A 27,638-nucleotide genomic window follows, 5' to 3' on the forward strand; every position below is an offset into this window, starting at 1 on the left:
CTTATGTTCCTTCCCATATTGGTGGACATACGAACCAGGAGAAATTCACCATGGCTCTCTGATGAGAGCACAGAGGAAATGTTAATTACATTCAGGAGTCGGCACACTGACAGTTACTCTTCTTTTTTTTACAGAGATGAACGAAATCAGTCCATCATCGTAAGTGGAGAGTCTGGGGCAGGAAAAACAGTTTCAGCTAAGTATGCTATGCGATACTTTGCAACTGTAAGTGGTTCTGCCAGTGAAGCCAATGTTGAGGAAAAGGTCTTGGCCTCCAACCCCATTATGGAGGTAAGACAGCAGCAGCCTTGTTACTATATTCTCTTAAGAAACATGCTCAAAAAATGGATTGAAACAGCACATGTAAGAAAGTCTGGGATGTCCTGGCCACTAAAAGTGGGAAAATACTTTTCTACATATTAGTAAGAAGAGATCTCAGGAAAGTAAAAAGTCTGTAAGGTAGACATTTGCATGAAGTCCAGCTATGGAGGCATTTACTTTATTCCATAATTCTGCACTTTTAATCTACCTTTGAATTGTTTCCTCTAAATAGCTGGCAGTGGTATTTCATTTTCTAAATTTCTATGCTCCTAGTTATTTGACTCCTATCTATTGTTCCTTATAGTAGAAGTGTGTTCCTCATTTCCCTCTAATTCTGAGTTCATAGGATTCTCCATGCTTATGCATGAAGAATTTTATCATCCCTTTGCCCACATTGCATTTTCCATACTTAATACAACCTCTTAGCTGTTTCTATATTTTTCCCCCAAATTTGAACTGTAAGCTTAAGTCATGATCTTACAAACATTTTTCTTCTTGTTTCTGTCAAGTACATCACAAAGCTGTAGGCTAGAAAAAGAAATTCAGTAGAATTTAGTAAATTCCTGAGAAAGGACAAACTACAAAAAGACGTCCTTTCAAAGGTGAAATATAGGGGCACCTGGGTGGCTCAGTCGGTTAAAGCGTCTGGCTTTGGCTCAGGTCATGATCTCGTGGTTTGTGGGTACAAGCCCCGCGTCAGGCTCTGTGCTGACAGCTAGCTCAGAGCCTGGTGCCTGCTTTGGATTCTGTGACTCCCTCTCTCTCTGACCCTCCCCTGCTCATGCTGTCTCTCTCTCAAAAATAAATAAAACATAAATTTTTTTTTTTTAAAAACAAAGGTGAAATATGTATACGAAGTGGAAATGCTCGTGTCAAAGAAAGTGGACCTGTTTGTGTGAGAATTTGGATATATCAGGATTTGTAATTAGAGAATTAGCTATCTATTAATATGATTTTATGAAAGTCAGACATTTTTCTAAGTAGTCCCATTAACTGGAGAGAAGTATTTCTTGTTAATAATAGAAATTATTTCAGACAGGCATAAAACTTTCTCATTAAAAATTCAAGTCAGCATTGTTTATTCCTGTTTTTTTCCTTTGTCAAGCCTTATTTGTCACCCAGACACAGACGGAGTTTAAAACTGGCCTGGTGCACCTGTGGTACAAGTGGTTTTTGCAATAATCAGTCCAGAGGTAAACATGCCTGGTTTGCAGTGCCGTGTGTGACACTTCAGAACAGAACGCTGTGAGCCCTTGCCCACAGGGCTGTCCTCCAGAGCAGCATGTCTTCTGTTCTTGGGATTGAGAGGACAGGATATGCTGGGAAAGTTGTGGGGCTGCCTGGGCTATGTGCACTGTGGAAAGAGAACTGGAGAATCTTTCTGAAGTGGCACAGACTGGGGGAAACAGAAGTTTATGCCAAAAAGAATAGTAGAGATTTTAAGCAAATACTAAGATTTCAAAAGAATTTAAGCTAGAGATGTCAACTGTAGTTCTGGATGCCACAGTTAATATTGGGGAAATATAATGTGTAGAGCCAGTTTTGGGGTTTGGGTCAGAAAACAACAGGCCTTTGCTTTGCTTCCTACCATCAGTTTGACTATTTTTGGTTACAACGACAAACTCTCTGTATTTGGCAATAATTTAGCTCATTCTTTGTCCCAAATGTTAGAATATCCCAGTCTAAATTGTGATGGCATCAGGGAAGCCCACCTTTTCTAGGCCTGGACCATATAATAATGTAAGTCTGGAATGAACCTTCTAGAATATGTCAAGTTGAATGACATATTTTATGACCTTGCTATAGTCTCATTCAAAAAATAGGACATTGGTTTTTCTACAATACATTTATCAGTTGTGTTAGTAGGAGAGATATTGGAATGGCCACAAATACTACTTTTTAATATGTAGTTATGAAGAATTTACCTTGTTTGCTAGACTGAAAAAAAATTATGCTTAGCTGTTTTCTATATTGTGTAGTTTTTCTAAAGGAATTTGGATTCAGAAAATTTGGCAAAGAGAGAACTAATTTTCAATAACTACAAATGAGGGCATCCCAATTTGAAAGATTAAAATGGAATCTGGGGCTTAAGAATGGTAACAGAGTTTGCAGTCATAGGAGGAAGACATAGATGAAATATTGAGTTTGTAACTTTAAACCTGCTTCTCAAGACTGTATATCAGAGTCCTTTACTGTGATGTCACGAATGGCAGGTCTGGGTCTCCAGTGATCTGAAACCCCCAGGATAATGAGCATCCTACATTAACATCACAGCCCAGTGGCTAAGGAGATTTCCACATTATCATCTAGAAAGCAAGCTCCTCATCCTCAGCATAGGCTGTTTGGCAAAATATGAATGAGGCACAGATAAATGAGTCTTTTTTGCTCATTTTGTCATGTTTTCTTTTCCTCCAGTAAATTTTCATCCTAATCTTGGGGCATCCTGGGTCTTAATATTCTTTTACATCTTTAATAACCATAGTTGATGATTTTTTATCCTTTTAGTAAAGAGGAGGAACTCACTCAACACTTCACTGAAATCAATAAGTCCACAAAACTTCTCCTTAGTAGTTTCTTGCTAATTGAAATGAAAATAGCATTAAGGGGGCCTGTTGTAAATATAGTACTTAAAAGGCAGAGGGGGCTGGGGCACCTGGGTGGCTCAGTCAGTTAAGTGTATGACTTTGGCTCAGGTCATAATCTCACAGCTGCTTGGTTCGAGCCCCGTAACGGGCTCTGTGCTGACTGCCAGCTCAGAGCCTGGAGCCTGTTTCAGATTCTGTGTCTCCCTCTCTCTCTGACCCTCCCCTGCTCACACTGTCTGTCTGTCTGTCTGTCTATATGTCTCTCTCTCAGAAATAAATAAAAAAAAAACATTTCAAAAAGGCAGAGGGAGCAATTAGAGGGAATGAAAAAGGTATTGTTTATATATAGAACCTTCTTTCCTTACCAGGTTCAGAGCTTAGCATCGTATAGTTTCAGTTTTGAAAAGGACCCTAGAGCTCATCTCTCCTAGTCATTTTACACTTGGAGACACTAGCATTCCTCAGAGGATTAAATGTTGGCAAGTTAGTAGTAGGGCCTGGTCTAATACCCAGATCTTCAGACTTCTATTTCATTTGCTTCTTCTACCACTCTTTGTTCTATGTTTAAATACGTTTTAGTCAAGGACATTGGGGAGAGGTTTGTTTCAACTCTGGCCTACTCACTGGTGCTTCTCACAGAGTGTAGTACTGTTTTGACAGCTTGGCTGCACGGACTCCCACTCTGAGTAGCTAGGAGAGAGATGGTATCTGGAAGGTGGGATAGATTAAGGGAGGAAGGAGTGGCTACGGCCCTCCCTCCCCAGCTTCCTCAGTTGCTGGCAGGAAGGTGCTTGGGATAGTGCCTGTTAAGCACTCGGTGGCTGTAACAGCCACTGCCACAATTACTACATCTTCTTCCTCTGCTCTTTGACAGAGTGGTGAACAAAATGTGCAGTGAAAGAAAATCCTGCATTTATCATTAATTTCTTTTTCTAAATAAAATAAAAATAACTGGAATATAGGGAGACTTTTTGTTGTGCTTTTCATGCCATCAAGAAAGAGAATATCTAAGTAAATGTCTATATTGTTAAATTATCTTAGGCTACATTTGTTTGTCTTATTTTGCTTGGAAGATAGCTTTCCACCACCTCTTTCCATTTAAAATGTTAATCTGAAATGCAGCAGTGTTCTCACTGCCAAGCAAAATAGGACAATACTTGCCTTGTATTTCAGAGAGTGAAAATGTGCTTTATTTGATTGATCAGAGAATCTAATGTATTGATTTTTTGTGGCTATGTTATTACTGTTTTCATCGCTTATATTTGGAATGCTTTTTTAATACTCCAGAGCATTTCATGTCTTTCTTTTGCTATGGTTCTAATATATTAATTCTGATAGCCTCAGGTTTTGCACAAGAAAATGGTATTAATCTTATGTGAAATTGTTTATTAAACATTTAATATACGCATTGTGTGAACACTTGGTTTTCCTACTACACTTGTGTTTTTGCTTTTCCATGAAAGAAAACTTTATGGAAGCATGTTACTTAAGTCAGAAAGTAGTTCGTATGAGGGGCATCTGGGTGTCTCAATCACTTAAGCATCTGACTCTTGATTTCATCTTAAGTCATGATCTTCTTGGCTCAGGTCATTATCTCATAGTTGTGAGACTGAGCCCCACATCTGGCTCCTTGCTGAGCATGGATCCAACTTGAGATTCTCTGTCTTTTCCTCTGCCCCTCTCCTCCACTCTCAAAATAAATAAATAAACATTGAAAAAGGTAGTATGTATATTATCTTAATCTTTTAAGTTATATAAAAAATTAACAAAGTTACATTCTCTAAATTCTATAGCAGATATTTTGCAAGATAGATACAACTGTAAAATTCCAAGGGCAAATTTTACTGTGTCTGGTTTCTGAAAATAGCTTTGAATTGGGTGGGTAATTATTAATACTCTGCTAATAAACGGTCTAACCAGGCACTTGTTGTCACAGAATAGAATGATAGAAACTTCGAGCTAAAAAGACTCTAAACACCAGAGCAGCATCTCCATGAAAATACTAATTTTTCTTAACCAGGTTATTTACATTACACAGCCTAAGTTTTTCAGGAAATCCAAACCCTAGTGTATAACTATGAGGCCTTGCCTTGGCAGCCCCCATTCCCATCCGTTTCTTTCCTTGTTAACTTGAATCAGTGTGCTCTGATACCGCAAATGGTGTGAAAATCTCCAAGCTGCTGGGCTCAAGTTTGCTGTTCCTGAAAATAATTTGTGTGAGAATAACAAGACAAATATGAACTATTAGTGGGTATCTGTGTGGTTGCACAGTGAGCAAAGCATACCCTGGTACCTGCAGGGACAAAGTTGGTTCTGTTCTTAAAGGAATAAGTTAAAAAGGGCTGTGTTCTATTCTGTCCTTTCTCTTCCTGAACAAACTCTGTAAGTATCATGTCATGAACTGTACTTCTAAAATAACTATTTTCCCCCTTGCTTCTTAGTCCATCGGAAATGCTAAGACAACCAGGAATGATAACAGCAGCCGTTTTGGGAAGTATATTGAAATTGGTTTTGATAAGAGATATCGAATCATTGGTGCCAATATGAGAACTTACCTTTTAGAGAAATCCAGAGTGGTATTCCAGGTAAGCCGGGCAGGAACCCATAAATATCTGTATTAGATTCTCATATAATTTCAGATTTCATTCTGGCTACTGTGAATTTTATTTGCAGATAACTCTTGAGTTTATAACTTACAAGTCTTAATAACTTATGACAGTATTACTACAGACCACAATTGGACCACAGTATGCAAAATGGTACCTGTCAGAGGCAGGACAGTACCTATTAGACTAATAATTTCTGGGACTCGGCACTGGTTTCGGCTTAATGGTTTTGATTTTTCCTACAGATGCTGGTAGGAAAAGCTTATTTAAAAGAGATACTCTTAGTTTAGTCTTAACTCTCATATTTCCCAGTTGATAGGGAAGACATTGGGATATGCTTTCAGTGACTTACAGTTTGAACTCAGTTCCTTGTCCTTCTACCTTCCTTCCCCTCTCTTAGAATATGATATTGTTTAGATAGAATAATGAAAGTTAAAAAATCTTCTTTACCAGGGGTACCTGGGTGGCTTAGTCAGTTGAGCATCTAGCTCTTGGTTTCAGCTCAGATCATGATCTCACAGTTTGTGAGTTCGAGCCCTGCATCAGACTCCATGCCGACAGTGTGGAACCTGCTTGGAATTCTCTCTCCCCCCCACCCCCTCTCTGCCTTTGTCTCTCTCTCAAAATAAATAAATTAATTTAGAAAATCTTCTTTGCCAGACATAAGCCCCTTTGGGCATCAAACCTGACCTTGAGGACACATTATTCTTTAGTCAACTGAATACACTACAGAATTCAAGCATTTGGTGGTAGAGTATAAGGATTCAGTTTTATTACAGTTGTATTTTTTTGAAGTATGTATGTAGTAAAAGGACTGTCAGGAAATACTAAGAAACGATGTTAGAATTGTACATGATTTATTTTCTATTTCGTAAAGTATTTTATTGATGTTAAAATATATAAACTAAAATGATATAGATGGTGTAGTACATTTGTGGATTTCTTACAAGCAGCCACAGTAGTGATCCAGCTGACATATGGCAAACATGGAATATACTTTTTCGTTTAAAGTGTTAGGGGCACCTGGGTGGCTCAGTCGGTTAAGTGTCCGACTTCAGCTCAGGTCATGATCTCATGTTTCGTGGGTTTGAGCCCCGTGTCGGACTCTGTGCTGACAGCCAGCTCAGAGCCTAGAGCCCATCTTCCAATTCTGTGACTCCCTCTCTCTCTGACCTCCCCTGCTCATGCCGTCTCTATGTCTCTCTCAAAAATAAATAAAACATTAAAAAAATAAAATAAATAAATAAACTGTTAGGAAGCGGGGGTGCCTGAGTGGGTCAGTCTAAGCATCCGATTTCAACTCAGGTCATGATCTCATGGTTTGGAGTTCAAGCCCTGCATCAGGCTCTGTGCTAATGGCCTGGAGCCTGGAGCCTGCCTCAGATTCTGTGTCTCCCTCTTTCTCTGCCCCTCCCTTGCTCACACTCTGTCTCTCTTTCTCTCAAAAATAAACATTAAAGAAAAAAATATTTTTAAGTAAAAAAAATTTAAAGTGTTAGGAAGGGGCGCCTGGATGGCTCAGTCAGTAGAGCTCTGACTCTTGACTTCAGCTCAGGTCATGATCTCACAGTTCATGGAATTGAGCCCACATCAAGCTCTACATTGACAGCATGGAGCCTGTTTGTGATTCTCCCTCCCCCTCTCTGCTCTCCCCTGAGCTCACTCCCTTTCAAAATAAATAAACATTAAAAAGAAAATAAAGTGTTAGGAAGACTATGAATTTGAAAGGTACTGTGAGAAAATACTGAGTACAGATTTCCCTCACTATCCAAAAGTAGATTGTTCATATGAAAACTTTGTAAGCTGACATGGTGTAAAGCAAGGAAAAAATACAATTAAGTTACATGGAAAAGTTTTTGAGCATCCCTAGACCCCAAAAATTACCTCTCTTAGGCTTTTCTGATACCTTGGGACACATCTTGTTAATGGATGCACAAAATAAATCACGATGAAGCACCAATGCTCTCAAACACAGTTTGAGGTATGGCAGGTTGATGAGATGCTGAGTGTAGTTCCGGCCGAGGAGCTGGGTGGGGCTGCCCTCGCTGCTCTGACAGTATGCTGCCTATGTAATGGCTCACTGAAAACAAACACTAAACATTATTTTTGTGTTTCTGTAAAAAATCCTCTGTGGATTTATTTTGGTTCACAGAACAGGTACTAATGTAGGCCTTTTGCAAAAGTGAGTGGTATAATGTGAACTTTAGAAAAGCAAAGGATACTTATTTTCGAAAAATATAGTTTTAGTTTTCCCCAAAGGCAATGATCTCTTAAAGTGATGGCATATATCAAGCTATTCCTTACTTCAAAAAGCATCATTATCAGATCATTTTTGTTGAATGGAACTAACAGATACATACATATATGCACATAGCTAATAAATCATAAAATTTAATAATCATAAACATGTATTAGGAAATTTGGGAAGGGATAACTTACTTCACTGAATTAAATATTAAAACTTTATTTTATGATTGAATTTTATGAGATTTAGGTTAAAATGCTATAATTGAAACTCTTCTTATTTCAAAGGCAGAAGAGGAGAGAAACTATCATATCTTCTATCAGCTTTGTGCTTCAGCAAATTTACCTGAATTTAAAATGCTGCGATTAGGTATGAATATGGTGTTAGATTTATTGTCCTGGTATTGCTTTCTATTAATTCCCAAGTTCATAAACTTATTTGTTAAAAAGGAAATTATCTCATACTGAAATATTTATGAATAAAATGATAACAAGTTTATAATTGGTTTCACGATAAGCTGGTGATGAGAAAGAGGTGAATGGCTGTGTAAATGAAGCAAGATTGTCCATGAACTGATAACCTGTTTAAGATGAGTGATGAGTACAGAGGGAATCAAACTCCGGACTCTGTACATTTAACTGTACTATCACTGTGTCAACTTTAGAGTGGACATAAAGGTAGAAGTCAAGGATTTTTCATAGATTGCAAATCTTTTATTTTCTTTAATTGCAGGAAATGCAAATAACTTTCATTACACAAAGCAAGGTGGCAGTCCTGTGATTGAAGGAGTCGATGATACCAAGGAGATGGCACATACCAGGCAGGCCTGCACTTTGCTAGGTAATGTAATTTTATTTTTGCACTCTTATGAGCAGTAGCTCTCTGATTTAAGCGGCCTTTGCTTGAAATATGGGCTTTGCTTTGTATTAGGTAGTGAATGCTGTTGGGAGATTTAACTTTCCTTATAAAACACCTTTGGACAGCAAATGGGCACAAGATTTCTTTTTGGGGTGGTGGGAATTATTCTAAAAACAGATTGTAGTATTGGTTGCACAAGTAATCACTGAATTGCATACTTAAAACAGGTGAATTTTATGGTATGTAAATTATCCCTCAATAAAGCTGTTTAAAGAACAAATTGAGGGCATTAAAGTAAGTAGAACTAACTGTAATTCTTTAAATTTTCACAAAATTTGAAACCTAAAGCTAAATGAAATGGTTTCCTGAACAGGCTTACATTTTGTAGGGTTTTTATTTTTGTTTTTCTGGGGTCTTTTGTGGCTGGGAAATGTGGCTGAGCTGGCATAATGACAAAACATTGTATTACATGTTGATTATTTTACTGTTTTAAAATGAGCTATCACTCTTGTTTCTGAGATTTAAAAAAAATATGAGGTCTACATGTGAATAAATTAATCTTTGGAACTATAATGTACAACTTTTAATGGTGAATCATTTATTTAAAAAACCCCAAAATATAAATAACAAACATCATATGTTGGTGTTTTGAAGAATACTATGAGGTGAGTTGATTTGATTTAAAAGCATTGCTAATCATGAGAAAGAATGAAATCTGGCCATTTGTAGCAACATGGACGGAACTTGAGGGTGTTATGCTGAGTGAAATAAGTCAGGCAGAGAAGGACATATACCATATGTTTGCACGTATAGGAGGATTGAGAGGAACTTAATGGAGGATCATGGGGGAGAAAAAGGGGGGAAATAGTTGGGGAAAGGGAGAGAGGCAAACCATGAGAGACTCTTGAATGCTGAGAACAAACTGAGGGCTGATAGGGGTGGAGGAGAGGGGAAGGGGGGTGATGGGCATGGAGGAGGGCACTTGTTGGGATGAGCACTGGATGTTATATGGAAACCAATTTGACAATAAACTATTTTTAAAAAAGGAGAAAAACATTTAAAAAAATAAAAGCATTGATAATCAGAGTATGGTCCAGAACCATGATGAAGCTTTAAAAAATTCAGAAACTCAAACCTTATCTCAGACTAATGAATCAGAATCTGCACATTAACACGATCCATTGGTGATTTATGTGCATATTGAAGTTTGAAAAATACTGCTTTACTTCTGTGGCTCAATATATTTGCAGATAGAAAATGGCAAATTTGTAAAAGCCATAATGTAGGTGATGGTAAAAACATTCATTATGAGATCAATTCTCACTTACCTCATATATGATTATGTATTTGGAAATAATTTTACCACTTTCACTTCCATATAATTATATCTAATGTTTAGGAAATTGTTTCCTTATTGAAAAATGAAGCCAGGTCGGAGAGAAAGCCAAGGGCTGTACAGCTTTCTCATCCTGTCCCGTCCTTCAGTTCCTGCTCTGGTGCTGCATTTAGATACTCCCTCATCAGGCTGGGGGACAGCACTGGCCTCAACTTCTAATCTTGAGATTTCTTTTTTTCTTTTTCCTTGAGATTTCTTTGACTTACACTTGGTCTGTAATTAGAAATAACTAAATAATAGGAATCAAAACAGCCTTATTGGGCTGCAAATTGCATTTGGAATAGAAGAAATACAGAAAGTAATAATGTTAATAAAATACCTAAATCCAGGGTATGATGGTGATAATTTGTTGGGCACTTACCACGTGTCCCATATGTGTTAAGATACTACACGACTCATGCATTTTCTCATTTAATGTTCACAGACACCCTTTGAGATATTCACTGCTATTCCCATATCTCAAGTGAGAAAACAGAAACACAGAAGGGTGATGTTCCTGCCCATGTGGGATGGCAGGTCAGGAGCAAAGCCAGGCATTGAGCCCAGTTTTTACTCCACAGCCTATGCTCTCAACCATGATGCTGAACTGTTTTTATGTTAATGTCAATAAAGGTGAAAGTGTTGTTAACCACGATATGTTACCATCTGCACAACTGGCAATATTTAAGAGTTAAAAATAGGCTTAAAATTGTCTACTGTAATGGTTTCTAATCACTTGTTCATTTACTCTGTTATTTCAGGAATTAGCGAGTCTTATCAGATGGGAATTTTCCGAATACTTGCTGGCATCCTTCACTTAGGCAATGTTGCATTTACATCTCGGGATTCAGACAGCTGCACAATACCTGTAAGTTCAGAATATGCTTAGTGTGATAGCAGTTCATTTGTGTTTCAGTTTTGTTGATTCTTTATGGAAGCAGTATATTTGAAGTATCTCTCTTAATATTATCAGAGAGATAATTATTAGAGGAATAAATTATCCCAAGTAGAATCTTGAACTGAAAGTAAAGAAATAGGGATGCTAATCCCTGGTGCACAGTGATTGTGTTTGTTAGGGGTAGGAGGAGAGAGAACTTGGATACATGTCTGGTCCATATGCACAGAGGTGGGAAGTATTGGATGTGAAAGTGGATTGGGGACATCTAGGGAGAAGGGTTTATTTGGCCCTTAGCATAAGTACCAATAATTGAAAACTTTGTGTCTTCAGCTGTGGAATTGTAATACGGTTTAAAAGTTATTTAAGGGGGTGCCTGGGTGGCTCAGTCGGTTGGGTGTCCGACATCGGCTCAGGTCATGATCTCACGGTTCATGGGTTCAAGCCCTGCATCAGGCTTTGTGCTGACAGCTCAGAGCCTGGAGCCTGCTTTGGATTCTGTGTCTCCCCCTCTCTCTGCCCCTCCCTGCTCATGCTGTGTCTCTCTCTGTCTCTCAAAAAATAAACATGAAAAAAAATTTTTTTTAAGTTCTTGAGGAAACTATTAGTAGTGGTTACTCCTGGGAAATTGAACTAAATGGCTGGTGGACAGGGTGTCTTCACGAGAATTTGCATATTTTCCCCACATAGTGATAACTGAACCCAAGAATTAAAACCCAATTCCATATGTGGAAACAGTTGTTTAAATTGTAACAAAATCTGAGAGTCTCTCCTCATTGGGCATTTATGATTTGCAGTATTTTGATTAAACATCTCACACACACACACACACACACACACACACACAATTTTTAGGTATTTATAATTTTATTGAAATAGAGGAAGTTTTGATATAATTAATTCTTTTTCCATTCTGCTTCCTCAAGATTGTGATAGGAAACTATCTTAAGATTTATGTTTCACTGTTTAGATACCGAAGTTGATTTTAGCAAATCTACGTGTAGGTTACTTCATGTAATTTAGACTTTAGTTTTGAAATACATGTCTTAGTGTCTCTGCCCAGATCCAATCCCAGCTTTACTACTTACTCATGGTATGTTTTTTGGTGAGTTACTTAGCTTCTCTGACCCTCACTTGCCTCATCTCTAAAATGAGCCATTCATTTCCAGCAATTTTTGACTAGGTGCTTTGATTGATCTTTATACTGGATAGATTATATGTATATTTTTAAAAGATTTTATTTTTAAGTGGCCTGTACACCCAGTGTGGGGCTTAAACTCACAACCCCTACCCAGATCAGGGGTTGCAGCCAGGATAAATTGTATTTTTTAAAAAATTTAATAAAGATGTAAAAACTACTCAGATCCCAGAAATTAAGTGAAAATGGTAACTATGAGAAAGGAGAACCCTGAAGTTAGGACTCACCTTCAGGCATTTGCTGAACCCAGTGACCTTGAGCTTTTGTTTTCTTAGCCAAGTGGAATACAGAAGACAAAACACCAAGACTAGGACTCATATAAACAGGGGCACCCCTGCCTAAAGCTGAGACCCTAAATGGGAACCTGTAATAAACTTCCCTACCACCTATTCCAAGAGTACAAAGAGTTAATCTGGCTTCAGTGAGCCTTGGGGCTAAGTGGAGGAGGAGAAAATAGTTGCCTAAAGATTTACAACAATGAACTCACCCTAACACTTCTTCTCAGACTCATTTTGTAGTTCCTAGATGGTCCCAGAAAGCTAAATACAGAAAACTTAGCTTAAATCAGTCCTTGATTGGTGGTGTCTTAGATGTCTGACAGAAGCACATGGAAGTGTGCTTTGGATGATCCGCCTTGAAACCAGGCCTTAGTGGAGTCCCATGAGAAAAGCTACAAGAAATATTGGGTCACAGTCAAAAATCACAAGTTCCACAAGGAAACAATAGAAGGAGCTAGGTGAAACAACAGATAAGAGTCAAACCTATTCAGAATGCTGAAAGTAATTAATAGCAATTTGACACAACACAACTGAGGAGAGAACTGATGAGCTGGAAGAGAGATGTAAAGAAATTATCTAGAGTTTATGACAGGACTCAGAGATGGAGCATGAGATGGAGATAGAATATTAAAATCTAATCCAATGAGAATTCCTAGAGGAAAAAAGAATGAGGCAGACATAAAATTTAAAGAAATAATTACTAACAAGTTTCAGAAATTGTGAAAATGACACTAAACCTCCGATTTGGAAAGTCTAAAAAAATCCCAATTAGAATAAATAAAAAGAAATCCACCCCTAGGCACTCCATGATGATACCAAAGGCATAGAGAAAAATCTTATTTTAAAATTTTTCAATGTTTATTTATTTTTGAGAGAGAGAGCGCACAAGTGCGCACGAGTGAGCAGGGGAGGGGCAGAGAGAGATCATCACCGGTGCCAAAGTCTGATGCTTAACTGACTGAGCCACCCAGGCACCCCGAGAATAATCTTTTTTTTTTTTTTTTTAATGTTTTATTTATTTCTAGGAGAGAAAGAGACAGCGTGAGCAGGGAAGGGTCAGAGAGAGAGGGAGTCACAGACCGAAACAGGCTCCAGGCTCTGAGCTGGCAGTCAGCACAGAGCCCGACGCGGGGCTCGAACCCACGAACCGCAAGATCATGACCTAAGTGAAAGTCAGACGCTTAACCAACTAAGCCACCCAGGCGCCCCCACCCCGAGAAAAATCTTAAAACAGGAAGAATTTCTTACTTTTGAAGAAATAACAGTTAAACATGTAGCTTACTTGTTAACTACAGCAATAGATGCCAGAAAACAGTGGTAGTATCTTCAGTGTTCTAGAGTAACTATGAACTTAGTTTGTATATCCAGTAAAAATATCTTTCCAGAATGAGGAAAAAATAGAAGTGTTTTCAGACAAATAGAAATTGGGATATTTTGTCACCAAGTGGCCCTCACTAAAGGAAATATCGAAGGACTTGGTTTAGGCAGAAGGAAAGTGATCCCAGGTAGAAGATCTAAAGTTAGAGAATAAATGATGGATCAATAAACTAGAAAAGTATGTGCAAATGTAGATAAAATTTCATTAATTAAACGCAATAATAATAATAATAATGAATAGTGTATTGGTCTGGAAAAGACAGAACTCTCCACAAAATACTTTGTAGTTACAAAAGGAACAATAGCTATCTTCACAGTGGAGATACTTGGCAGACATTTCCCTAATCTCCTGACCACAGTTGACAAGACCAGTAATGAGACCAATCAACATCATTTAACTTATTTTTTAATTGCTTTTGTTGTTGTTGTTGTTGTCGTCATCATTTGCTTTTAAAAAGCCTTTAAAGATACTTCTTTATTTCTCTGGTTTGTAGTTTATAGTAACCGTGTTTTTAAGTTTTTAATGTTAATTCCAGTACAGTTACCATACAGTGTAATATTAGTTTCAGGTGTACAGTATAGTGATTCAAAATTTCCGTATGACACCCAGTACTCATCACAAGTGCACTCCTTGATCCCCATCACCTATTTCACCCATCCCCCCACCTACCTCCTCTCTGATAATCAGTTCTTGATTGATATCAAGGTCTTAACTTAATAGTTAAGAGCCTATTTCTTGGCTTGTTTCTGTCCTTTTTTCCTTTGTTTATTTGTTTTGTTTCCTAAATTCCACATATGAATGAAATCATATGGTATTTGTCTTTCTCTGACTGCCTTATTTTGCTTAGCATTATACTCTCTAGCTCCATCCATGTTGTTGCAAATAGCAAGATTTCATTCTTATCATGGCTGAATAATATTCGTGTGTGTGTGTGTGTATGGCACATCTTTATCCATTCATTAGTCAGTGGACACTTGGGCTGTTTCCATACTTTGGGTATTGTAAATAATACTACAATAAACATAGGAGTGCATGTACCCCTTGAAATTAGCGTTTTTGTATTTTTTTTGTAAATACTCAGTAGTGCAATTGCTGGATGATAGGGTAGTTCTATTTTTAACTTTTTGAGGAACCTCAGTACTGTCTTCCCTAGTGGCTGCACCAGTTTGCATTCCTACCGGCAAGGCATGAGGGTTCATTTTTCTCCACGTCCTTGCCAGCACTTGTTGTTTCTTCTGTTTTTGATTTATAGCCATTCTGACGGGTATGAGGTGATATCTCATTATAGTTTTGATTTGCATTTCCCTATTGATGAGTGATAGTGAGCATCTTTTCATGTGTCTGTTGGCCATGTGGATGTTTTCTTTGGAGAAATGTCTGTTTAATATCATTTAACTTCTGATATGGTGCACTGAGAGGGTAACATCACTTCTCTGGTATTCCTGCCAAGAAGGCATGACCCAAAGCTAATCATGAGGTATCATCATACAGGATCCACATGGAGGGACATACTATTCAAAAATGCCAAGGTTGCAAAAGAAAAATAAAAAAAGAAAAAAGACCTGTTCACATTAAAGGAGGCTAGTGAAACATGGCAACCAAATTCAGTGTATGAACTCAGACTGAATCATAGACGATAAAAATATGTCCCCCACCTCTGTGCAGAGATTGATTAGATCAATTGGGGGAAAAAAAGAACTAGATCTATAGGTTAGATAGAGTTCTATCATTGCTAATTTTCATATTTTGTTCATGACACCATAGTTATATAAGATAATATCTTCAGTTTTTAGGAAATGCACACTGAAATATTTAAGACTAAAATGACATCATGTTGGGGCGCCCGGGTGGCTTAGTCGGTTAAGCGTCCGACTTTCGCTTAGGTCATGATCTCGCGGTTCGTGGGTTCGAGCCCTGCATCGGCCTCTGTGCTGATTGCCAGCTCAGAGCCTGGAGCCTGTTTCGGTCTGTGACTCCTTCTCTCTCTGACCCTCCCCTGCTCACGCTGTCTCTCTCTCTCTCTCTCTCTCCTAGAAATAAATAAAACATTTAAAAAAAATAAAAAAATAAAATGACATCATGTTTGCAACTTGTTCTCAGTGGCTCTGAAAAATTAATTTATATGTATATAAAAGTGATACAGACAAATCTGGTAAAATGTTAATATTTAGGGAATTTGGGTGAAGGGAATTCTTCGTACCACTAGTGTGACTTTTTTGTTAGTCTGAAATTAGTTCAGAACAAAAAGTTAAAAAAATAAAATGCATCACCAGCCCCTGATCCCCTAAAAACATACATCTAGACTACTAGATAACAACTGGATACCTGGTTTAAGAATTCAGCTATATACGTTTGAAATGAGCATTCTTAAAACATAAAGGTACAGAAAGTTTGAAAATAAAAAGTTTGGAAAAGACACACCGTAATAACTGGGGGGATATGGCAGAGCCTCTGTCAATATTGGACAAAATAGACTTTGTCCAAGAGCAATCTAGAGATTAAAATAGAGTACTGTGTAATGATAGAGATTTTGTTCAACAGCAACATGTAATTGTTCCAACCTTTCATGTACTTAAAGGGACAGCCTAAAATATATAAAGCAAAAATCAACGGAAACCATAAGAAGAAATAGACAAATTTATCCTAGGGGTAGATTATTGACTTCTCTCAATTATTAGAGAAGACAAAGATAAGAGACAGACGAAGACAGCAAAAAATTAGTAAAGTTACAGAAAATTTGAACAGAACAGTTTATAGCCTTGATATAATAGTATGGTAAAGAATATGTTTAGACAGTACTGATCCACTTCTAAATGATGTCAAATCATTCATATTTATATGAATGAAATTAGCTGCTTATTTGAACGAGCTGTAGCATGCTGTTGGTAATGGTATTAATTTGTATATAAATTGATCGTTTGGGAAGAAGGGAGATCAAAGGTGGAAGGGACTGCTTCAGTGGGAAGGGTCAGAAGGTGAGAGTGTCAGGACACCCAGGTTCTAGTAACAACACTGTTATAAATTGGCCACGTGATGTTTTTGACAAGCTGTCCTCTTGGATTTCATTTCAAGGATAGCAGTGTTCATCCTGCCTATTCCCCAGGAATGTCATCAGATTCAATTGAAACATGCTAGTGAAGATGTTAAAAAATATAATGCATTCATGAGGATTAAATTAAACAAGTATTTATTGAATGTCCACTCAGTGCAAGGCCTATGGAAGACATTGTATGGGATAGGGATGTGTAAGTCAAAAAAGAGATTCTAATCTAAGAAATCATACAAGTTACCTGTTTCAAACCCTTCAGTAGCCTCCCTTTGCTCTCAGGATAAAGACCAGCCCTGGTGTCGCCTCTGCCTGTCTCTCTGGTTTCATCTCCGACATTTTCTTCCTCACTCAGCTTCAGTCCCTCATATTGCTGGTTTCTCTCCCACCACAGGACTTGTATACCAGCTGTTCCCTCAGCTTGAAGACCCTTTCTTCCCCCTTTCACCAAGTCACTGCCTACCCATCCTTCAGATCTCAACTCTGTTCCTTAAGGCAACGGGCCCCTGCCTCTTGAATAGGCACACTCCTCTTACATGGAATCATAGTATAGTGCCCTTGTGCTTCGCAGTGATTTTATGTTTTAGGGAGCGATCATTTGATTAATATCCATATCCCCTAGTGACTGGAGATAGGGGCCATGTCAGGTTTTATTTACTGGCATACTGTAGGCACTCAGTAAATATTTGTTGACAGGCTGACAGATCTTCTGATCAACTGACTGAATGAAGGTACCTGAAGACAGTTATAAACAAATACCGTGAAGAGACAAGGGAAGAGATAGTTTGTGAAATGAGCCCTAAAAGACTATAAAATGCTGCCTAGACGCTGGTTTGATGGATGGTTATAATTATTATCACTGATCAGCTTCAAGTGATCTGGGCATTCATTATAACAAAGAAATTGCTGTTTTTGTTTTGTTTCATTTTGTTTGTTTTTCCTTCATTTTAGTGTTTTCTAGTAAATTCTGTTGGAAATAACCCAGTCTTTTTTGTCAGCCCAAGCATGAACCTCTCAGCATCTTCTCTGACCTTATGGGTGTGGACTATGAAGAGATGTGTCACTGGCTCTGCCATCGGAAACTGGCTACCGCCACAGAGACATACATCAAACCCATCTCCAAGCTGCAGGCCACGAATGCCCGCGATGCTTTGGCCAAGCACATTTATGCCAAGCTCTTTAACTGGATTGTAGATCATGTCAATCAGGCCCTCCATTCTGCTGTTAAACAGCACTCTTTTATTGGAGTGCTGGACATATATGGGTAAGTATATTTGGCTTAGTGGTCTGCCACAGAGCATTGCTTTCTAGAGATTACCTAGTAACTCTAAGTGGGTATTAGATTTTGTCTCCTACTGGGAAGGAGAAAAGAAAATTAGAAGAGCATTTCTAAGAATCTTACTTCATTTGGTAATTTGCCTTTTCTGAGTACCCTCTTTTAACTGTTAAAACCTTTCCTGTACACTTGTGCTTTTTGATGCCTAATATTTTTATTATAATGTTCAGTTTTGCAAAAGAACCTAGGAGATCTCTATTCCCAGTTCCCCTTTATGTGAGTGTGAATCTGTAAAGTGACAAAAGCAATCACTTTATCATAATGCCAATTGTTCCCCATTTGGGGATGAGTTAGCCCTCAAAAACTCAAACTGTTGAACATTTCTCCATGCTGGACCCTTTAAAAAAATCTCTCTGCTGCATGGCTGATGCCTATCTGCTGGGTACAGAGCCCACGTTACTGGCTTAGAAACCTTTATCTTCACTGATGTGGAAAGAAAGTTTCATAATGTTGGAAAATTTCCCATTTCTTTTTTGCTAATGTGTACATTTTAAATATTTTAAAAAAACTATTTGTTTTTCTCCTCTTCACATAATATTTTTGGTTTTACAGATTTGAAACATTTGAAATAAATAGTTTTGAACAGTTTTGCATAAATTATGCAAATGAAAAACTACAACAACAATTCAATATGGTAAGAATTTTCTTTTTTAACTAATATTCTACTATAAATTATTCTTTTGAATTTTACTCTGTGTTTAAAGTCTGGTTTCTGAAATGAAATTATAAATTATACTTATTATCTGGGGTTTAGAACAACTGAACTGCTGTTTAATAAATAAGTGCAACATCAGAAACGTGTTTATGGCCCAGATAGGACTCAAGGTGATCTTCATATTACAGTTTGGGTATAGTGAAAACTATAAATTGAATGAGGTAATGCAGGAAGTGTGTCAGCAGTAACATAGGCACCATGAAGTTCTGAGCCCGGTATTTCTTTCAGTGTGTGGTTCCTATGGAGTTAGAACTATCTTAACTCTTATTTGCTGTATCAGCAAAATTCCAGAATAAAAAATCAGAACACATTCTCTTTTCTACATATTTTTTACATATTCTGTTTTACATATTCTCTTTTTAACAGAATGTCTCTGAGACATTCACCAAGACAATGGCAATGGGAATATTTTGAGAGTGGCTCTTGTGGAGTAGTAATATCAAATATCTTCAAGTATTATGGTATTGGGGGATTTCATGGTATTTAAAAATGAGGGGCAGTAGATTATAATAGTGAAGAGCACAGACCCTCAAACTAAACTGCTTGCATTGGAATCCCATTCTATATTGATTCTTCAGGGGACCTTGGGCAGGTTAATTGACCTTTCTGGGCTTTAGTCTTCTCATATGTATAGTGGGGATAATGACCATACCTACTATCATATGGTTGTATAGATTAAATGAGTTAAAATATGTAAAGTGCTCAGCAGATGTAAGGTACACTTCTAAGAGCAAGATTAGGGATGGTTTTTAGTATTGATGAAAGAGGATATTAAAAATGAGCCACCTATAGGCATTGAAGATGGAAAAGAAGAGAGTTGAAAGACAGGAAAAGAGCCTTTAGTATCCTTATTTTATAAAGAGAAAGGTCAAGGGGTATGCTCTATAATTGATGAGAACAAAAAATAGAAGTTTAAAGGTATTATTTTAAATTCCAAAATTAATAAAAATCAAAAGATCTAAAAGTAGTAATATTCAGAGGACAGGAGAGGAGCAGTGGAGAGGTGATATATATGATTTTGTCCTCATTTGTCTCATCAAGAAATAAGTAGATGATGTTTCCAATGAATAAATCAAAAAGTAGTGGATAAACATATTCTTTAGAGGTTAAGTATCAGAACAAATAGCTCAAGTGTTGTCGAGTCACTCAGTTCTGTGTCAGGTGCACTAAAGAATTAGAGACCTGAGACCAGAATGGGGAGGTAGAGTTTATTGAGTAGCTAAGTATAGTACACTTTGAAGAGAGAAAGTGGGCCACTGCCAGAGCAACAGTGGCAAAGGCCCCAAAAAGCTCTAGCTGCATCCTTTTAAGTCTGCTTTGTGTACATGTAAATTTGGCTTTGATTGACATTTTTTTTCTGTTTTTTTTTTTTTTTACAAATAGTTTATTGTCAANATTGCATTGAATGTGTAGAGTGCTTTAGGTAGTAATGACATCTTAACTATATTTATTCTTCCTATCCATGAGCATGGAATGTTCCATTTCTTTGTGTCTTCTTCAATTTCCTTCATAAGTTTTCTATAGTTTTCATCATACAGATCTCTTGTATCCTTGGTTAGGTTTATTCCGAGGTATTTTATGGTTTTTTGTGCAATTGTGAATGGGATCAGTTTCTTGATTTCTCTTTCTGTTGCTTCATTGTTGGTGTATAAAAATGCAACCGATTTCTGTACGTTGATTTTGTACCCTGCAACTTGGCTGAATTCTTGGATCAGTTCTAGTAGGCTTCTGGTGGAGTCTGTCAGGTTTTCGATGTAGAGTATTTGATTGACAGTTTTGATGGACACCTGGTGGTTATATAACATTCTGGCATCTGTGCCTGTGCCTACCCATGGTGCCTTCGGTTATAATTATATTTATTTCTGTATTATAAATTTATTAGTTTCTAATGGGCTTTGTTGTGACTCTGTTTAATCTAAGAGCAAGTTGCATCCTTTGTGTGCATGTTCAGCTCTTGAAAGTCCTCTTGTGGCTCTTGGGCCAGCTCTGTGGCTAGGACTTTCCTGTTCTCTTACCCCTGAGGTGGCTCTAGAGCTCTGGCCAGCAGCTGCTTTATTTCTCCTTGCTCATGCCTGCCTAACTGCTTAACAAATAGAGTTAAAAATGGTTTCCTCCAGAGACTGAGACTGGGGATGGGAGAAGGGATTGTTGCTTGTCATCATCAGACCTTTAGGATGTTTGATTTTTTAAAAATATTGCATATACTCTGATAAAAATTTGTACTATCTTCTTTAGCAAATTAGGCTACTTTGCACAAGGAAATAATGCAGAAGTGATCTTCAAACCTTCGGCTTATGTCTATTTCCATAAGAATATAATTGGTATATTTTTCATCGTGCATAAGGAACATTAGTAAAAACCTATCAGAGACTGATTATCTTTTCTCAAGGTTTTTCTGGGTTTCTTAATACTTTTTTTTTTTTTACGTTTATTAATGCTTTAATCATAGCCACAGCCGCTGCTCTTTTCTAGTAATTTTCGGCACAAGGTGACTAGAAACATAAAGAACCAACACCAGCCTTCATTACTGGCTAGTTTGTCTATTTCTCAAGGATGTCTTGTCTCTGCCTGTGTGTTTCTGATTCTCTTGTTGCTCTTTCTCTTTCCCTCTGTCCTTATTGATCTGTTTCTCCTTCTTCTCTGTCTCTGTTTCTCTCCCCCTCTCTGTCTCTGTCACACATACACACACACACTCATCCCCTCTGCACAGCTTCTCTCTGCACAGCTGTTCTATTCCCTCTTACTATCAGATGGCATATTCTTCCCTTCTGTATAGATTTCCTCACTCATTTCACGCTTCCTGTGAATCTACCAGTGGTTGCATTGCTCCTCTCATCCCCTTAACTTGCTTAGTTCCCATTCATCTGGACTTCTTTTAGCCTCAGCTTACACTGTTAATTGCCTGTTTCCCAATTCTTATAGCTGAGAAAGAGAGTCTGATTAACTTCATTCATTTCTTCTTTAGAGATCTCTAGCAATTGACCAGCTGTGGCTAGGAATGTGGGGTCTCACAGTGAAAAACTTGGCTGCCTTGGTCCATTTCTTCAGCAGGGATTATGGGTGGGACAGTTGCTGTGAGAAACACATGTTTGGCATCTTTAGTGCTTGGAGACATTATATTTTGACCACAGATCTCTCACCATTTTGAACCTCATGCCCACATTATCTTTTTGACAACTGAGTATCAAAAATGTTTGAGGTCTCATGGACTTTTCCAAATTAGGCATAGAGATATGGAAGAGAAACAAGCTCTATTTAAAATCTGGAGCACTGTCATTGTGGAGACTACATATAAATTATTGAATTAGAAAAAGATATGGCTCATTGCTTTGGTAAATATTGGTACCTTCAGTCAGGGTATCCTACAGACACATAGTGCCCCGTTTGCATTCTCGTTCATCAGAAGAGCAGAAGAAATTTACTTTGCGATTAGCATGACATAAATATTCCTTTGAGTATTTTTTTTTTAATTACTAAAGCTTGTTGCAGCTGGTAAATGCTGCAGGTGAGCCAGGAAGGGCATCATAGCAAGTATAGAATAAAGTGAGAAAGTTCCAGGTGCATAAGGAGAATATGTATCAGAAATCTGAGTGACACCTAAGTTTCATGGGGTTTTGGGTCCTAGAAAATATGTTGTTGTCTCTGGTCACAGCCACAGAGGGCTATTTCCAGTAAAAACAGCAAGATGTATGAGAGAACAAGGGACACAAAAGAGACAAAGGAAAGCGGAAACTCTTAGAAGGAATGAGTCGAGGTCATTAACATCTTAGAAAGACTAAAAGTTGCAGGTTGCTGCATTGGGCAGCCTGAAGCAAGAACTGTACCTGTGGTTGGCTTGCCCTTTTGCCTAGACTAACTTAACTACCGTTCATCTGCAGAGCTCATGTCACACAGCAGCTTTTCCTCAGGGAAGCCTTCCCTCCCCGCTCCTCTGTCCTACCCCCCGCCCTGTGTCCAGACTAGATGAGGACTCTTGCTCCCTTAGTTTGAATTATTTTCCTTTGTAACAAACACTACAGTTTGTGATCCATTGTGATTATTTGATTTCTGTCTGTTTTTCCACTAGTCTCCAAACTCTGTGACAGCAGAACCCGTGTCTACTTTGTTAATGGTGTGTGGTAACTGGCACATAGTAGAAGGTCGATACATATTTTTGCCTGAATGAGTGAATGGAGATAAGTAATAGTGAGATTGGTGGCTGATGCATTTAGCAGAAACAGCAGTCATTGCTACTTGTTGCAGCAGTGGATGTAGAATGTAGAAAAGTGAGCTGTAGATTCCCTGATGTGAAAAATAATGGAGGCAGACACAGAAGACTGTTGACTAATTCTGAGGGACATGAACTTCAGTATCACCATCCCTAAAGAGCATTACTTCCCATGCTGCAAGCATCGCCCAGTGTGGTTCAGTAGTCTGAGGGGCATCTGCTCTGCATGATTGTTCAAGGCCAGTTAAGGCATTGTCAGCAGCATAGCAATAATTTGAGGCCAAAAAGTATAATGTGCAGTATTGGATGTACACAAATAAAAAGAATTAAAAAGACTGCTACATTTGTCAGCTATTTAACACATCCACGTATCTAGATTTTCTTGTTTACCAAGTATCCTATGTAGCTGAAATTTTACTGTCTCTGGTTTTTATTTGCTTCTTATTATTGTTCTCTTTGTGTAAATCATGTATCTTCCATGAAATTATTGCTGCTGGAAGCCGTGGACTATCTCAAATTATTGCCTCTTAGAGTGTTTTCTATAAATGTTTTTTCTTGACTAACATTATAATGATTCAGTAATGCCAGTTTTTCTTTTTAATTTCAGCATGTCTTCAAATTAGAGCAAGAAGAATATATGAAGGAACAAATTCCATGGACACTCATAGATTTTTATGATAATCAGCCTTGCATTAATCTTATAGAATCTAAACTAGGCATTCTAGATTTGCTGGATGAGGAATGCAAGGTAAGTACGGTTTTCTGATGTACCTAGTCTATCAAAAGAGGTATGTCAAGGTGAGAAGGTAAGTGAGTTTAAGCAGAGATTCATTAGTGTACCATGAGGTGCCGCCGTGGCAACAAGAAGGGCGGGAGAGTCAGCCTAGCTTGCGTTCTGAAAGGTCACTAGGCCCAAAGCTTTCTAAATACAGTTGAAACTTGGAAAATTTGCTTTCTCTTTTCAGCTGCTTCTAAGTTATGTGAAAAACTAACATTAGACATAACTACTACCCATTGTTAGCCACTTTTTTATCAATGTGCTTATATTTGCTGTTTTTTGTTCAGTGGTATGACATATTTAAAGAAATGCAAGAAATTGTACAAAAGATATTCTGAATAATAATCCTAAATATCTGTGATTTAAAATTGACTGCTTATTCTTTATTCCTGATAGATCTGGTAGAAAGGGAGTTTTAGCTCTAATTTTCATAGACACAGCATATTGGGAAAATGATGGAGCTCCAGCTACACTACTAACTGAGTCATCTTAGACAAATAATCTATCCTTTCTCTTAACTCCTCTACAGTTTGTATGCCATAAGTTACAACTTACTATAGATTAATGCTCCTAAGCATCCAGATTTCCTACAACATTAAGAATGAATATGATGCTCAGTTGAATTTCACTTGAAATTTAAAAAATGCAAATCAAAACAAAAATGGGATACTGCTTTTTACCTATCAGATAGAGGCGAATTTAAATTTGATAATACCTTTCACTTGATAATAGCAAATGAATGTTTATTACATCTATACTCTTGAGGAAGGGCACGAGTTAATACAACATATTTTTGAGGAAAGTTGACAATATTTATCAAAACTATAAGCACACACCTTTTGACTCAGCAGTGGGACTGTTGGGAGTTCACCCTGTGAGTGTACTTAAACAAGTATTGAAGGTATATATGTGAGAGAAGTAATGGTGACCAGTTGATAGTAACAAAAAATGAGTAACAAGCTGATGGCCATAAATACAAGAATGCTATTATTAAGAAGAAAAAAATACAATACCTTTCTGAATTATGTAAATATTTTACTCTGTGCAGATTTTACCTTTATTTAAGAACTTAAAAAAAATACATGATATGGGGCACACGGCAGGCTCAGTCGGTAGAGCACGTAACTCTTGATCTCAGGGTCATGAGTTCAAGCCCCACCTTGGGCATATAGCTTACTTAAAAAAATCATAGTAGTTTATCTTTTATTGTGAGGCTTTTGCTGTGTTAAAAACAGAGTATTTACTTGATGCTTGCTGGCATAGGCAGATGAAGTTGCCCAAAGATTGGGCTGACTCACCCATGAGAAGGTCGCAATCACTGCTTTTCATTAGTAATTGATTTTTGACATCTAAATGAAAAATGTGGAAGGAATGAGTTCCTAATTGAATATAAAAGTTGTTAGAAAAGCTGAAAAATGGTCTCTTGGTTAATGCATGAGAAGAATCTCGTAACAATATTCACCTTGGTTGTTGTTGCTGTTATTGTTGTTGCTTTTCTTATCTTCCCTAAATGTAGATGCCTAAAGGTACAGATGACACTTGGGCCCAGAAATTGTACAACACACATTTGAACAAGTGTACACTCTTTGAAAAGCCCCGTCTGTCAAACAAAGCTTTCATCATCCAACATTTTGCTGACAAAGTAAGGAAGCTTTATTATCTTTTTTCTATCTGAATACTCAAGTTCAAAGAGGAAAAAAAAATCAATAGTCAAACAATATCAATTTTTTCTTTGCTGAAGTTTGCATTCTTTAGGGCCTTCTAGGAAAAGTGTTGCTTTGTTAGTTTTCCCTTCCTTCACCCTATATGGAATTATATCATGAAATAAATATGAGTCTACAATCCTCTATAATTCTGAAACCCAAGAAACGGAAAATTAAAAAATCTTTTCATAATTTATTTCTTGGCTAATCCTGATCTTTGACCTGAACTAACATGAGGTTACGTATAGTCTTTATTTATCCCAGTGAGGCTGGATATTTACACACTTCATTGTAGAAATGTTAATGTGCCTGGTTACAGATTGCTGCCTCAGATTGCTGAAAAGTTTGGAGGGGTCAGAATAGAGACTGTGGACTTGTGTCACCCTCCCTGTTTGAGTCATTTGGTCCTTGTTAATAGGGCATGCAGATTTGCTGCTTCACGAGTTCAGTAGTGTACTTAGAAAATCAGAAGCCATGAGACCAATTTATATTTCAAGGAAGTGTAAATAGGCATTGGGGGTAAGCTTCTTGGGGTCTCTTTCAGGAATTGAAGACCTTCTGAATCTCCTTAATCCTAGCTGGAGACCCAAGAATGTGACTTTAGGTCACCTAAGGACTTCATAGTATTGGCTGGGGAGCAATTTGAGTGGTAGATGCCTGAAGTCCTTGGAGTTTTGGAAGCAGGAACAGTCCATTCTCGAGTAGTTCCACTTAACCAATCATGTCATATTTACCCAGCCTCCACCTCAGCTCTCAGTCAGACTGCCATTTTCCTTCTGAGCTCTTTCCCAATTTAATCTCTTTTTTTTCCCAGGAGGACTACTCCTCCTGGATGGTGATCTCACTCATAGGAGACTACATTAAGTTAGCCTTGGAGGAGCTCTCTCAGTCAGCATGGGAAAGGAGAGTCAACTTTTTGAGTCTGCTTACCTATCATTTGGGAAGATTTTTAGACCACAATGAATCAGTGCTACCACTGTTCCCTAGGAAAAACAATATTTGAGGCGTTTTACTCTAGACTTCACATACTTCTTCCCAAGAACGGTACTGGTTTCTTAGAATAAAACTGATTCCAGTTTGCTGAGAGCCAGTCATATAGCCTAAGCCTAAAAAAATAGTTTTATTGTTGATGATAATAATATTTGTTCAAAAGTTCCGTTAAGGAGATTTTTGCATGTGTTTTCAGGTAGAATACCAGTGTGAAGGCTTTCTGGAAAAGAATAAAGACACTGTTTTTGAAGAACAAATTAAAGTTTTGAAATCAAGCAAGGTAACTATGTATAGACTTTCTCCAACCAGGATATATTCTTAAAGTGTTAATTAATAAGACATTAGTTTTTTATTTTTTTTAAAGTTTAAGGTTTATTTTTAAATTTATTTTGAGAGAGAGAGAGAGAGAGAGAGTGAGTGGGGGGCAGGAGGAGGGGGTAATTGCAGAGAGTGAAGGAGACAGAATTTCAAGCAGGCTTCATGCTATTAGTGCAGAACCTGATGTGGGGCTCAGACTCACAAACCATGATATCATGACCTCAGCTGAAGTCGAGACTTGGATGCTTAACTGACTGAATCACTTAGGCACTCTGAAACATTAGCTTTTTAACAATAATGATGATTTTTGTAATAGAATCAGCTTTACTGTTAGTTTTTAATGTATCAAGTACATAACACTTAGTGTCTGTCAGGTCTTGTTTTAAATATCTTAGAAATGTTAACTCATGTAATTTTTATAATGAGGTGATGTTATCAACACTCTCATTTTACAGATGAGGGAACTGAGGCACAGAAATTTCATAGCTAGTAAGTTTCAAGTCAAATTAAAATCCAGGCTGTCTGGCTCAGAGTCTTTGCTCTTAACCATTACGCATTATTGTCTTTCAGTTGCATGTGGAATTGCTGTCCCTGCAGTGGTTCTAGACTCTCTTAGGCCTTTGTGAGAGACTGTGCCCTAGAAACATGGCCTTAAGCACTCTATCCAGAGGGAGATTGATCTTTGGATCTTGGAATACAGTTCCAAGTGTGGCCCAGAGTACTTCTAAATTATTTTTTGTATGCATATATACAGAATGATTATAAATCATTTCTGTTGATGAATAGTGATGAAAACTAGGGAATTC

General features: G+C 37.6%; 1 protein-coding gene across 1 annotated transcript in view; it reads left to right on the top strand.

The window, feature by feature from the left end:
- The window catches only part of MYO5A (myosin VA), a 164,523-nt gene that overhangs the window by 63,951 nt on the left and 72,934 nt on the right, over positions 1-27,638 (top strand). Inside the window, exons 6-15 of the mRNA XM_077764363.1 lie at positions 135-291; positions 5,348-5,491; positions 8,045-8,126; positions 8,490-8,597; positions 10,752-10,858; positions 17,784-18,049; positions 18,674-18,755; positions 23,651-23,791; positions 25,338-25,463; positions 26,711-26,794. Coding sequence (XP_077620489.1) covers positions 135-291; positions 5,348-5,491; positions 8,045-8,126; positions 8,490-8,597; positions 10,752-10,858; positions 17,784-18,049; positions 18,674-18,755; positions 23,651-23,791; positions 25,338-25,463; positions 26,711-26,794 — 1,297 coding nt within the window. The remainder of the gene's footprint in view (positions 1-134; positions 292-5,347; positions 5,492-8,044; positions 8,127-8,489; positions 8,598-10,751; positions 10,859-17,783; positions 18,050-18,673; positions 18,756-23,650; positions 23,792-25,337; positions 25,464-26,710; positions 26,795-27,638) is intronic.

The sequence above is a fragment of the Crocuta crocuta genome, unplaced genomic scaffold, assembly GCF_008692635.1.
Source record: "Crocuta crocuta isolate KB4526 unplaced genomic scaffold, BGI_CrCroc_1.0 scaffold102, whole genome shotgun sequence".
Classification (NCBI taxonomy): Eukaryota; Metazoa; Chordata; class Mammalia; order Carnivora; family Hyaenidae; genus Crocuta; species Crocuta crocuta.